At 42.5% G+C, this 14,881-nt stretch overlaps 1 protein-coding gene across 1 annotated transcript; it reads right to left on the bottom strand.

The window, feature by feature from the left end:
* Positions 1 to 832: 832 nt before the first annotated feature.
* LOC126336583 (uncharacterized) lies at positions 833 to 14,035 on the bottom strand. Its single transcript, XM_050000441.1, has 3 exons — positions 13,733 to 14,035; positions 3,406 to 3,573; positions 833 to 1,486 (listed from the first exon to the last, which is right to left on the bottom strand). The coding sequence occupies exons 1-3, from the start codon at positions 13,779 to 13,781 to the stop codon at positions 1,128 to 1,130; spliced, it is 576 nt and encodes a 191-aa protein (XP_049856398.1). The 5' UTR covers positions 13,782 to 14,035; the 3' UTR covers positions 833 to 1,127.
* Positions 14,036 to 14,881: the final 846 nt, after the last annotated feature.

Raw genomic sequence — 14,881 nt, 5'->3', positions numbered from 1 at the left:
ACATGCCTGGGATAGATTGAAAAGGGCGTTTATAGACGACGTGACCCACCAACCACTCTGAGGGATCTACGCCAAATCGCCGTTGAGGAGTGGGACCAACAGTGCCTTGATGAACTTGTGAATAGTATGCCACGACGAATACAGGCATGCATCAATGCAAGAGGACGTGCTACTGGATATTAGAGGTACCGGTGTGTACAGCCATATGGACCAAAACTTTTGAAGGTCTCGCTGTATGCTGGTAGAACATGCAGTGTGTTGAATGAGATTTTCACCCTGCAGCGGAGTGTGCGCTGATATGAAACTTCCTGTCAGATTAAACTTTGTGCCGGACCGAGACTCGAACTCGGGACCTTTGCCATTCGTGGGCAAGTGCTCTACCAACTGAGCTACCCAAGCACGACTCCTACCTTCCAAACTTTACAGATGCTCTCCTGCGAACCTGGCAGAAGTAAAGCTGTGAGGACGGGGCGTGAGACGTGGTTGGGTAGCTCAGTTGGTAGAGCACTTGCCCGCGAAAGGCAAAGGTCCCGAGTTCGCGTCTCGGTCCTGCACACAGTTTTAATCTGCCAGGAAGTTTCATGCAGTGTGTGGTTTTCATGAGCAACAAAAAGGGCGGAAATGATCTTTATGTTGATCTCTATTTCAATTTTCAGTGCAGGTTCCGGAACACTCGGAACCGAGGTGATGCAAACCTTTTTTTGATGTGTGTATATAGAAAATGGCTCTAAGCTACTGCAAATACCTCAAAAGCAACAAATCTTCAAATCTTTTCTACAGCTGTTCGTTGTTGTTCAGGATGGATTACAGAAAATTAGTGAAATATGGGTACTACCATATTGAGCGAATAACTTTGTTGTAGCTGTTCGTATATTTATTTTCCACTTCGGTTAAATTTGCTGTCCATATAACAGAACACAAAATAAGATTTTTGCGAACCAATTTTTAATGAAGTACAGATAGAAAAGTGAGTTCGCTTTGAGTTTCCTATTTGAAACAGCATGGTTAGCTGACTTAGCTGCTTACACAAAACAGTCGAAATATGTCTGCTGTCTCAGTCTGAATCTCAGCTTCAATTTATTATCAGAGTTTTTGACAACTGCAACGGCCTGATTTGGCATGACCCTTTAGCCAAGAGCGTACGACAGTCCGATAGCAATACCAGGCACATTCGTCCCAGCATGGACGATGGAGTAGGTGGAGAGAGACCTCGTCGTGTACCACGGGTATATGCCGGTCGTCTTGAAGACGATGTTGAGCGTATACTTGTAGCCACTGCTGGGGTTGATGTAACTCTGGACACGTGGAGCACGACTGAGTGTGGAATTCCACAGCGGGATGTCCAGCTCCTGGCCGTAGTTAACGGCGCCCTTGAAGGACCCAGACGCTACCAAGTACGTCTTCACCGCAGCCGCACTGCTCGCAAGTTTCGTCTCGTAAACGAAAAGGTCAACCGCCTCGTCGTACATTCCATTCGTCAATGGACCTGGAAAAAGAAACAACACGAATAGTCGCAGTTTTTTAAACACAGGGTGATAGGGAAACTAGAAAACAACTGCCAGCGCTTGAAAACAGGCGCAAATTGTTCCGTAATAGCCTGCTTGCAAACGTTCAAGAACCAGCTTTGAGTGATGAACACAGGAGTATGCTACCACCGTGTACATTTCGAGCCCGTAGGGATCGCAAAGACAAGGTTAGACGAATTACAGCGCTCACAAACACCTTTAAGCAGTTCTACATTCCGTGCCTCGTACGTGAGAGAAAAAAAAGATTTTTTTCCATCAGTCTCCTGACCGGTTTGATGCGGCCTGCCATGAATTCCTCTCCTGTGCCAACATTTTCATTTCTGAATAGCACTTGCAAACTGCGTCCTCAATTATTTGCTAGATGTATTCCAGTCTGCATCTTTTACCTTCTACAGCTTCCTCTGGTGCCATCGAAGTTACTCCCTGATGTCTCAACAGATGTCCTATCATCCTGTTCAACCAGTCCCTTCTTCTTGTCAGTGTTGTCTATGTATTCCTTTCCTCGCCAGTTCTGGAGAGAACCTCCTCATTTCTTACTTATCAGTCCTTTAATTTTCAACTTTCGTTTCTAGCACCACATTTCAAATGCTTCGATTCTCTTCCGCTCCGTTTTTCCCTACAGTCCATGTTTCACTACCAAACGAACATTCTCACAAATTTCTTCCTCAAATTAAGGCCTATGTTCGATACAAATAGACGCCTTTTGGTCAGGAATGTTCTTTTTGCCAGTGCTAGTCTCCTTTTTATGTCCTCCTTGCTCCGTCTGTCATGCGTTATTTTGCTGCCTAGGCAGCAGTGTTCCTTAACTTCTTGATCCCCAATTCTGATGTTAAGCTTCCCGCTCTTTAAATGTCTGCTACTTCACATTATTTTCGTCTTTCTTGGATTTACTCTCAATCCATATTCCGTACTCATCAGATTGTTCACTCCATTCAACAGATCCAGATTCACTTTCACTCATGACAGCAATACCGGCAGCGAATATTGTCACTGATATCCTTTTACCCTGAATTTTACTTCCACCCTTGAAACTTTCTTTTATTCGCTTCTTCGATGTATTGATTGAGCAGCGGGAGCAAAAGACTACATCCCCGTCCTAGACCATTTTTAATCCGAGCAGTTCGTTCTTGGTCATGCAATTTTATTGTTCCCTTGGACCTTGTACATATTACGTATTACCTGTCTTTTCCTATAGCCCACCTTGATTTTTCTCATAATTTAGAACATCCCGCACCATTTGACATTGTCGAAAGCCTTTTCTAGGTCGACAAATCCCATTAACGTGTCTTGATTTCTCTTCAGTCTTGCTTCCATTATCAATCGCAACTTCCAAACTGCCTCCCTAGTGCTTTTAGCTTTCCTATAGCCAAACTGATGGTCGTCTAACAGACCAATAATTCTCTTTTCCATTGCTCTATACATCATTCTAGTCAGCAACTTCAGTGCATGAGCAGTTAAGCTGACCGTGTGATAATCCTCGCACTTGGCTTTTGCTAAATTCGGAATTTTGTGGATGATGTTGTCCCGAAAGGCTGATGGTTTATCGCCAGTGTCATAACTTTTACACATGAGTTTAGGAATTCCGGTGGAATGTTATGTATCCTTTCTGCCTTGTTTTATCATTAACAGTCTAAAGCTCTTTTTATATTCTGATTCTAATATTGTATCACCTATCTTTTCCCTCTTAACTCCTGTTGCTTCTTCCATCACGTCATCAAACAAGTCTTCCCCCTCATAGAGGCCTTAAATGTACTGGACGGGTGTCGAACCCCAAACCTTTGACATGTTGTCTGCCGCTTAATGACGGCGCAGCCGAGCACATAACAACCAAATGCTTTTAAGGTGCTTTGAAGTTAGTAGCTGTTTTAACAGTGCTTACCTGAGCCGCAGAAGTTGATCTGTGATGGGATGATGATGGACGTTAGGGTGGCTGCGGTGGTGAAGTACCACGTCTCGTTCCGAGATCCTAAGGTGGAGCCGTACAGCAGGTCCGTCTCCTTGGGGTTGCGCACCACCTCCTCGTAGCGTGCGTACTGCGCCACTGTTGCTACAAGAACACACTTCTCGCTAAGCGATCAACTATTTATACGTTACTGAGTATATAATGAAATTTTTAAGTGATAAAAATATCGGGTGATAAAAAAGTCAGTATAAATTTGAAAACTTAATAAACCACGGAATATTGTAGATAGAGAGGTAAAAATTGACACACATGCTTAAAATGACATGGGATTTTATTAGGAAAAAAAAAGTTCACAAAATGTCCGACAGATGGCGCTGGACAGAAAAACGTCAGTGACTGTGCGTGACAATCAAGTACAGTATAAAAGGAGCTGTAATGAGAGAGAGAATCAGATGCGCCAGCAGTTGCAGCATGTTGCCGTTACCGGAAAAGGCGCTTTTGGTGAAGGTGTATTATCAGATTTGGGAATGTGCTAGTTCAGCGTTACGACCCTATCGCCACAGGAAAGGGATTCGAACGGGTAAAGGTCTGTTGACAAATACAGCTGTGGCGAGAATGATTTCGCATTTCGAAGCAACGGGTTGTTTAGACGATAGACCCCCGTAGTGACAGACCGAGCACAAGGCGTAATGCTGCTGAGACATGAATGGAGACTGTAGCGGGTTCGTCGATGCACGGGAAGTCAGCGCTCCTGCAGTCGCACGTCGCACCTGCGTGTCATACACTACTGTTTGGTTGACAATTAGGCGTACCTCCGATGCTATCCGTACAAAATCCATCAGCATCATGGACTGTTACCTGGAGATTTAGTGGAGCGGAGGGCATTTGCGGTGTGGGCGTTTCAAAAGATGGTGGAAGATGACGATTGGTTGAGTAACGTGTTGTAGACCGACGAAGCTCATTTCTCGCTCCGAGGGTCTGTCAACGCTCACAACTGCAGAATTTGGGCTACCGAAAATCCTAGAACTGTCGTGGAAACTCCAACGCTCGACGAGAAAGTCACGGTATGGGTTGGATTTACCACATCTACTGTTATCGGGCCGTTTTTCGTCGAGGAAATGAGTGATTCTGGTTTTGTAACTGCTACGGTGACGGGTGAGAGGTACGCTGATATGCTACAGAATCGCATCATCCCCAGCCTGGCTGATAAACACCTGCTGGAACGTACGATGTTTATGCAGGATGGCGCTCCGCCCCATATTGCTAGGCGCGTGAAAGATCTCTTGCGCGCGTCGTTTGGTGATGATCGCGTGCTCAGCCGCCACTTTCGTCATTTCGGCCTCCCAGGTCCGTGCCATTATTGGCTTTGGGGTTACCTGAAGTCGCAAGTGTATCATGATCGACTGACATCGCTAGGGATCCGACGCCAATGCCTCACCATAACTCAGGACACGCTTTACAGTGCTGTTCACAACTTTATTCCTCGACTACAGCTATTGAGGAATGATGGTGGCGAGATAATGATGCTATGCTGTGTTCGCATCAACCCTCTGTCTATAATTATGTTGTATAAATGAAGATGATGTTTTAACTATTGACGACGCCTTTGGCACAATTGTTGATGTATCTCCAGTGCAGAATGTGATTTTAGTGTATTTTACTACTGATGAAGGTATATTTAGATTTACCGAAACTGTGGTCAAGAATGTTAATAAATCTTTATCCTGCAACTGTTTGGCTGTTATCATTTACCGTGAAGAATTTCAACAGTTGCCGTTTCAGCCATGTTTAAAAACTTTATTTGATATAATAACAAATTAACTACACTCCTGGAAATGGAAAAAAGAACACATTGACACCGGTGTGTCAGACCCACCATACTTGCTCCGGACACTGCGAGAGGGCTGTACAAGCAATGATCACACGCACGGCACAGCGGACACACCAGGAACCGCGGTGTTGGCCGTCGAATGGCGCTAGCTGCGCAGCATTTGTGCACCGCCGCCGTCAGTGTCAGCCAGTTTGCCGTGGCATACGGAGCTCCATCGCAGTCTTTAACACTGGTAGCATGCCGCGACAGCGTGGACGTGAACCGTATGTGCAGTTGACGGACTTTGAGCGAGGGCATATAGTGGGCATGCGGGAGGCCGGGTGGACGTACCGCCGAATTGCTCAACACGTGGGGCGTGAGGTCTCCACAGTACATAGATGTTGTCGCCAGTGGTCGGCGGAAGGTGCACGTGCCCGTCGACCTGGGAGCGGACCGCAGCGACGCACGGATGCACGCCAAGACCGTAGGATCCTACGCAGTGCCGTTGGGGACCGCACCGCCACTTCCCAGCAAATTGGGGCACTGTTGCTCCTGGGGTATCGGCGAGGACCATTCGCAACCGTCTCCATGAAGCTGGGCTACGGTCCCGCACACCGTTAGGCCGTCTTCCGCTCACGCCTCAACATCGTGCAGCCCGTCTCCAATGGTGTCGCGACAGGCGTGAATGGAGGGACGAATGGAGACGTGTCGTCTTCAGCGATGAGAGTCGCTTCTGCCTTGGTGCCAATAATGGTCGTATGCGTGTTTGGCGCCGTGCAGGTGAGCGCCACAATCAGGACTGCATACGACCGAGGCACACAGGGCCAACACCCGGCATCATGGTGTGGGGAGCGAACTCTTACACTGGCCGTACACCTCTGGTGATCGTCGAGGTGACACTGAATAGTGCACGGTACATCCAAACCGTCATCGAACCCATCGTTCTACCATTCCTAGACCGGCAAGGGAACTTGCTGTTCCAACAGGACAATGCACGTCCGCATGTATCCCGTGCCACCCAACGTGCTCTAGAAGGTGTAAGTCAACTACCCTGGCCAGCAAGATCTCCGGATCTGTCCCCCATTGAGCATGTTTGGGACTGGATGAAGCGTCGTCTCACGCGGTCTGCACGTCCAGCATGAACGCTGGTCCATCTGAGGCGCCAGGTGGAAATGGCATGGCAAGCCGTTCCACAGGACTACATCCAGCATCTCTACGATCGTCTCCATGGGAGAATAGCAGCCTGCATTGCTGCGAAAGGTGGATATACACTGTACTAGTGCCGACATTGTGCATGCTCTGTTGCCTGTGTCTATGTGCCTGTGGTTCTGTCAGTGTGATCATGTGATATATCTGACCCCAGGAATGTGTCAATAAAGTTTCCCCTTCCTGGGACAATGAATTCACGGTGTTCTTATTTCAGTTTCCAGGAGTGTATTTTCGTATCTTATCCTTTACTTGTACTGTGAAACTTTGTTTCTCATCAAATTTAATGGTTCTAGCTAGAGGAGAAATACTCTAAATGTTGGGTGACCAACGGTTTGTGTAAGTAATTAACTGCAGCTGTAAATATTTAAAGAACAACACTTTCTTACTGTCAGCTGTATGTATTTAAATTTATTTCATCACCGGAAGAATAATTATACATCTGTTGCACAATAAATGATTGCTTCTCAAAGAAAACACATTAGCATACCAAATGTAACGATGACAAACTGCCTGTGTTTTTGAACGTACTGCCAAATTATGATTATTTTACATTCCCCAGATTGTAATCGCTACGTTTAGTGTGCTGATGTGTCTTCTATGTGAAACATGCAATTTTGATTCAAAAGATGTATAATTTTTCTTCCAGTGATCATGACTGAAATGATTTAAACCAGTGGAAAATAAATTTAAATGTATGCAGTTGATGACAAAAAAATGCTTTTCTTTGATGAATGTGTTTGCGAGTATCGAAATATGTGACGTAAATGGGCGTATCTTTTGATTGCATTGACTTACAAGCTTAAATTTTACTCTCCCCCCAAGGGCCGTAGACTTTAGTATGTGACATGAACTTCAACTTGATACCTCCACCCATTACTGAGAAAATAGGGTCTTAACAGTCGCATAGACCTACAAACGGACAGACAGACAGGTAACAAAGTATAAAATGCATGTTTGACCATCAGCTGCTTTTACTTTAAACCCAAATATCAACCGTTTTCAGTCACTGACCATCTTCACAAATACTATAAGGCTAAAATGGTTTAAACCACAACATTACATTTGTCATTACTTAAATAATTTGTAGATATATTCATATTCATGACATGCTCTACACTTTATTTAAGTAATGAGAAATGGCATGTGGTGGCACATTACATGTGTCATTACTTAAATAATGTGTAGATATATTGATATTCATGACATGCTCTACACTTTATTAATGTAGTGAAAAATGTCATGTGGTGGCTTAAACTATTTTAAGCCTATAGTGTGCATAAATATGGTCCATGGCTGAAACCGGTTGATACTTGGTTCAAATGGCTCGAAGAACTAATGGAACTTAACATCTGAAGTCATCAGTCCCCTAGCCTTAGAACTACTTGAACCTAACTAAACTAAAGACATCACACACATCCATGCCCGAGGCAGGATTCGAACCTGCGACCATAGCAGCAGCGGGGTTTCACACTGAAGCGCCTAGAACCGCTCGGCCACAGAGACCGGCTTTGATATTTGAGTTTAAAATATAAGCAGCTCATGGTCAAACATGCCTTTTACACATAACTTGGCAGCTGTTGATAGTCACCTCAAAAACATGTTTAGGGCAACGAAGTGATTCTGTAAGGGTTCCGCTTTCGCCGACTGAGATACAGAATCTTAAAAATGATGTAAATTACCACAGGAATCGCAAATGAGAATAAATTCTAGTAATGCATGGCAATAAAATGTAACTGGTAAAGTACGCTCATAACTCGAGATGAATAAAATTTTAGGCTACATACACTCCGTAAGAATAGAGCTCTAGTTAGAGGCCAGTTTTATTCTCACACTGTTAACAGGCGTTTTCACTCACTGGATTTAACTAATTCGATAATTTACAGGACTGATTAAGAAGGTTTTTTTTAGCTTTACTAAGTTTACAGTTTTTCTGGCGTTAACTGTGTAGATAACTAATTAAACGTGTTCGACGCAAAATACAGTATCTCTCTCTGAACCCTAGACAAGGGATTAACCAATTTTCCGTTTTTTCCATAATCACTCCAAGTGAAAACCAGTATCTTGCAGTTGCACAGCTCCACATTGAAAGCTTTTCGAATTAAGTTGAAGCCCCTCGAAATTCTTGCTATAGATATTGTGATCCATTTATTTACTGTGTTCTCCCTTTACGTCAGTCAGTTGTTATTGGTCATCTTGTTGTCAGCATAGTGGATTTTGTTGATCCGCTCTCCGTTCTCTTGAAATCTCATTTCCATATATTTTAAAGCGCTGCGAATGTATGTTTCTGAATTAAGGATGAATAAAGTAGACATGCCACTAAGTCCTATATTATCCATCACTTGATTTGTTTTGAGCTGGACACATCACTATATGAAAATACCAGCGCAGTTTCATTCCAATGTATATATTCAATACGTCAGATGTCCTTCTGACCTACAATAGCTTTTTTAGCAGCTGCATTAGTTCATGATGCTGCACCTGAAGCATAACAGACCAGTTTGGAAAGCATATTGAACAGATCGGTACCACAACTCTCAGTTCATTGACGGCAAGTCAGCGCCAAGATTCCAATTAAGAAGATAATTATAATGTCAGTACCAGTAATCTCTACCTTTTGGATGACGTAATACGTAAATGATTATGAAACACCAGCATATCAAGCCTATTAAATTCTGTCAATTGGTAGGAACGTCTGAAACTATTGTATTCTGTTTTAATTAAGAAATAATGAGATCCGGTTATACCACATTGCTCATGTTTGTTTTGTCGGCCAAAATACCTGAAGCAATGTTTGGAATAACATGAGAACCGTTATTGTCCACATTTGTAACTAATTTATGTAAGCAAATTTACTAATTTACAAAATAATTATGAGACTTTGCGAAATAACGAAACCCAATACATGTAAACAAATCGTCAAAAGCTACTTTCTTTGCAAAAAAAAAGTTACTCTTAATACTGACCAAAAGTTCTAATCGAATATATAGCGAAAATATGGTACAAACACTGTGCTTACTATTGTTATTGTGTAATTGTTAAGATCATTGTTCGTTCCTCATAGTTTCTGCATGAAACGAATAAAAGCGATTATAAAATTTCTGCATGTATTCATCCCAAATTAACTTGATTAAATGTTCTTAATTGTAATATCTAAAAATTGTAATAGCAACAATGAATAAATTGTTTGGAAATGTCTATAAGAGCGTGAGTTGTGGAGTTCGGGATTCTCTGTTGATCTGATATCCACGACGGACCGTCTACGTCGCTCTGAATAATAAAATGTCACAAACTGTATGTATATCGGGGTATCTTTTATACAGGCTGTTACAAAAAAGTACGACCAAACTTTCAGGAAACATTCCTCACACACAAAGATAAAAAATATGTTACGTGGACATGTGTCCGGAAACGCTTACTTTCCATGTTAGAGCTCATTTTATTACTTCTCTTCAAATAACATTAATCATGGAATGGAAACACGCAGCAACAGAACGTACCAGCGTCACTTCAAACACTTTGTTACCGGAAATGTTCAAAATGTCCTCCGTTAGCGAGGATATATGCATCCACCCTCCGTCGCATGGAATCCCTGATGCGCCGATGCAGCCCTAGAGAATGGCGTACTGTATCACAGCCGTCCACAATACGAGCACGAAGAGTCTCTACATTTGTCCGCAGCACGTGGTCGTGCGGTAGCGTTCTCGCTTCCCGCGCCCGGGTTCCCGGGTTCGATTCGCGGCGGGGTCAGGGATTTTCTCTGCCTCGTGATGACTGGGTGTTGTGTGTTGTCCTTAGGGTAGTTAGGTTTAAGTAATCCTAAGTTCTAGGGGACTGATGACCATAGATGTCAAGTCCCATAGTGCTCAGGGCCAGTCTCTACATTTGGTACCGGGGCCGCGTAGACAAGAGCTATCAAATGCCCATAAATGAAAGTCAAGAGGGTTGAGGTCAGGAGGGCGTGGAGGCCATGGAATTGGTCCGCCTCTACTAATCCATCGGTCACCGAATTTGTTGTTGAGAAGCGTACGATCACTTCGACTGAAATGTGCAGGAGCTCCATCGTGCATGAACTATATGTTGTGTCGTACTTGTAAAGGGACATGTTCTAGCAGCACAGGTAGAGTATCCCGTATGAAATCATGATAACGTGCTCCATTGAGCGTAGGTGGAAGAAACTAAAATGAGCTCTAACATGGAAATTAAGCGTTTCCGGACACATGTCCACATAACATCTATTCTTTATTTGTGTGTAAGGAATGTTTCCTGGAAGTTTGGCCGTACCTTTTTGTAACACCCTGTATAATTACTTAGCACGCTGTGTGGACATACGTCCACATTCTGATCCTGTGAAGAACTCCAGGACATCGAATGAGAAGAAGTTAAGTACCTGAGTTACACCCCTCAGGAATTTTCTATATTTCGTCGAGTCTAATATCATTTTTACTGTCAAGAAATAAAAGACATTTAGTTGAAGAAATTATGTCTCATACTCGGTCAAGATCCTTTCTTTTAACCTTTAGCAGTTCTGTACAAGCATTTCCATTGCAACTAGTCCCTCTGGAACTCAGCCTAAACTCTAAACAGTGATTCACGTACCATTTTTTAAGGTTCTTTGTATAGTCTTCTGTGTATTACCTTCTGTTTGTGACTCCTCAAATAACATTATTATGTTCGCATTTGTTATGACAGTCTTCACTGGCAAGGGAGTAAAAGTGGTAGCGGCGAATCTCATAAATGATGCAATATATTTGATTTACGGTTGTAAATCTTTCGCCTAAAGGTTTTATAAATTAAAATCACATTAAATAGGAGATAATGGTTTTACGATGACCTGGAGACGAATCTTAAACCCGCCTGATCCTTTTCACGTAGAGCACTAGACCTATGGGATATTACGATCAGGATGTTCCCACGTATCCGGTAGACACATAACTGCTGGGGTAGAAGTGTTCTACACAGGACGTACGACAGTGCTTCTCACCCTATGGGTAATTACACCCTTGCGGGTAAAGTACAATATTCTGAAGGGTAAAACTAAAGGGCTCATCTATAATTCAATCATGACACTAAATTATTTTTATTATTCATTAATATTTTCATTATTTCATACGACTGTAAGGCTCATGATAAAAGTTACAAAAATTGCTTTTTTTCATATACTAGCATTAACGTGAGACATCATGTGGAGGGGGCTACATTTTGTATAACAACTGTATGAACCACATCTTCCTTACAAAATATGCCCCCTGTGCACATACTTTGTAGTTTGTACCATACATCTCTAACAGTAAAATTGAGACATATACATCAAACACGCTTAAATATCTCATAAAAATGTCTTCTCCAAGCTGTACACAGTTGATTAAATATTGTGTCATTATACGTTTCGCAACAATAAACGAACTAATTGACTGCACAACACAACTGTAACTTTTTAATTGTTACCACACTGCTGTAGAGCCTACAGTGTTATTATTATTATTATTATTAGTGGAAGTTGTCAGACAAAAGCACTGGTAGCCAAGAGTCATCCAGTTTTTGCCAGTTCAGAAGTAAGGAGCCCGATCAAGTGATTTCAAGACAGTAGGCCTAATTATTAAGCACACATTTTAATTTGGTTGATTTTAAATGGTGTTCAGGGTGCAGACGAAGCAAATGTCGGTAGAGAAGGAGGTGGTGTTTTGTTACAAGTGTGGACAGCTTTCTTTTGTGACAAGGAGTTGTGGGTAGCACTCGGCCATGCACTGATAATTGCTCCATCATTCCGTAAAAAAAAGGAAAATAATAGTTGTTAGAAATAAACAATACAAATTGTCTCTTTGACTCATTAGTTCCTGGTTTAGTAAATCATCAACAACAACCAACTATCCATGCATCTTTCGTTCCAAAGATTAGTTATAACGATATGGGTCAGGGCATGGCGGGAGGAAGGGAGGGAGAAGCGGTACTATCTAACATCTGATTTCATTTAGGGGTGATGGTCTTAGAGATTTGGTACCCCCGGCGTAGGAGAAGATAAGAGTTATATCGAACATCAGATGTTTCTAATCTTTAACGCTAGTGACAGCATCTGTCGAGCCATTGCGGAGAGATTTATAGAGGAACAAGACCGCTCACACGATTTTGGATCAAAACAACTACTTCTCGGAGTCGCAATGTATCTGTTCCTAAAAATTTTTTCAGTGCACGAATTTAATTTTAGAATGTTGTGTTTTGTTTGCAAGAAAGTAATGTTACATTTTTAATTGAATCTTTAAGAATAACATATTATTCTCTATATTGTAGGCTGTGACAACTTCTAAACCAAGTAATAACAATGGGAACGTGAAGCTACCACAAAGGCACATTCAGGTTGTATCGGACAAAGTAATTTCTAGTCGTACCGGATAAGGCAGATAGAATAATCTTAATCTTTTCTGTTTCTTTTTTAACAGGCAAAATTGGTGAAGTAATGACATAAATGGGATGAAAGCAACATAAAGAAAGGCGTAGAAAAAGACCAACTTCTTGAGGTAACATTCTGAGAAGCGAGTGAGAAATGTTCTGTTCCAAGACGTACATTAGGTGACAGGCAAAGAGGGTGTTGTGAAATCTGTTTTAGTCAATAATAACATTTTTGCCCGAGAACATTCAGTGACGAACTGGAAACAGTGTAGCACGATCATTTTAAAAATTTAGACAGCCAGCTAGTGCCTCCGACTAAAGACGAATTTTTAAATCTAGCGTGCAAACATGCAGAGCAACTGAAAATACAACATCGTTTCAAGAGACAAAAATGGAGGTGGGTAAAGACTTTTACTATGTCTTTCTGAAAAGACATGAAGACTTAACGGCTGAAGACAGCTCAGTTCACAAGTGTGCAGCGAGCAACAGCAAAGAACGAGTTGGCAGATTCATTGACAAACTGTGTGAGCTGCTGGACAAGTTCGAGTTTATAAACATTTACGACCCAAGTAACACTTTTTTGCGACAAAAATGCCTTGTTTCAGACATTACAGTTTCTTTTTCGATCTAGCCCTCCAAAAATTAAAACTATCAAAATGCAAAGGGAAGAAGAAACATTAACAATTTAAGGAACATATATTCTTCTGACACAGTGTATTGGTGTGTTGTAATTCTATTAAGTAACGTTTCATAGTGTTGCATATTGTGAAGAATGCTCCAGTGCAACCTTCATAAAATACTGTTATTTAGACAAAATGTTGCTTATTCGATACTTCCCGATCTTCTCACAGCATGAAAAATCAGCATATCTCTACTGCAGGACTCGTTCCTCTGTCTTACCGGATCCAGCAGCTGCCAACAGCAAGACGATCATCAGAGTCTTCATCATTGTGGCTGGAGGCGGAAACTTGACAGTTGCCGGACTGCGTTCTCCTTTATACGGCGCTGCTACTTCCTACTGCAGAGCACAGGGTTCCGAGAGATAAGACCTTTCCGGCGAACTAAGATGTAACTGTTGGGACTACGTTCGTCACACGGTGGAATTACATTGTTGCAATAGCATTCATTAGTGGTCCTATAACAAGGCGGAGACTGGAGGCGGGTGCTCGCACTACACTGCGAGAGAAGTTACGCATACATGTTTTTGGACTCGCTGTCGAAACTCAGCGATAACAGCTGTAACGCAGTGATTTATGTAAGCGTAGATATCGCTAGTGGTGCGGCCACAGCTGCTGTTCAGTCCAATCCCTACCACAAAGGAAGAAAGAGAAACCATATCATTTCCTCAAATGGTTCAAATGGCTCTGAGCACTAAGGGACTTAACTTCTGAGGCCATCGGTCCCCTAGAACTTAGAACTACTTAAACATAACTAACCTGAGGACATCACACACATCCATGCCCGAGGCAGGATTCGAACCTGCGACCGTAGCGGTCTCGCGGTTCCAGACTGTAGCGCCTAGAACCGCTTGGCCACTCCGGCCGGCAAATCATTTCCTCAATTTTGATCACAGATTCGGAGTCCTGATAAAATTCCGAGTAATCAAATTGCGTGCACATGGAGTATCGCCTCAGTTGTGTGACTGGATCCGTGATTTCCTCTCAGACAGGTCACAGTACATAGTAATGGACGGAAAATCAAAGGATAATCCGGCCTTATCCAAGGAAGTGTTACAGGCACTCTGCTGCTCTTAATCTGCAACAACGATTTAAGAGCTAATCTGAGGAGCTCTCTTAGATTATTTACAGATGATGCTGTCATTTGCCGTCTAACAAAGTCATCAGAAAATCAAAAACAGTTGCAAAATGTCTTAGATACGATATCTGAATGGTGCGAAAAGTGGCAATTGTCTTTAAAATGTGAGGTCCCCCGCATGAGCACAAAAAGGAATCTCTTAAATTTCGATTACGTGATAAATCACAAAATTTTACAGGCTGTCAATTCGAATAAATACCTACAAATTACAATTACGAACAGCTTAATTTGGAA

This window comes from Schistocerca gregaria, chromosome 2 (assembly GCF_023897955.1).
Source record: "Schistocerca gregaria isolate iqSchGreg1 chromosome 2, iqSchGreg1.2, whole genome shotgun sequence".
In the NCBI taxonomy this organism is placed as follows: domain Eukaryota; kingdom Metazoa; phylum Arthropoda; class Insecta; order Orthoptera; family Acrididae; genus Schistocerca; species Schistocerca gregaria.
The sequence above is the reverse complement of the archived record's forward strand: the minus strand, read 5'-3'. Positions and strand labels throughout refer to the sequence as shown.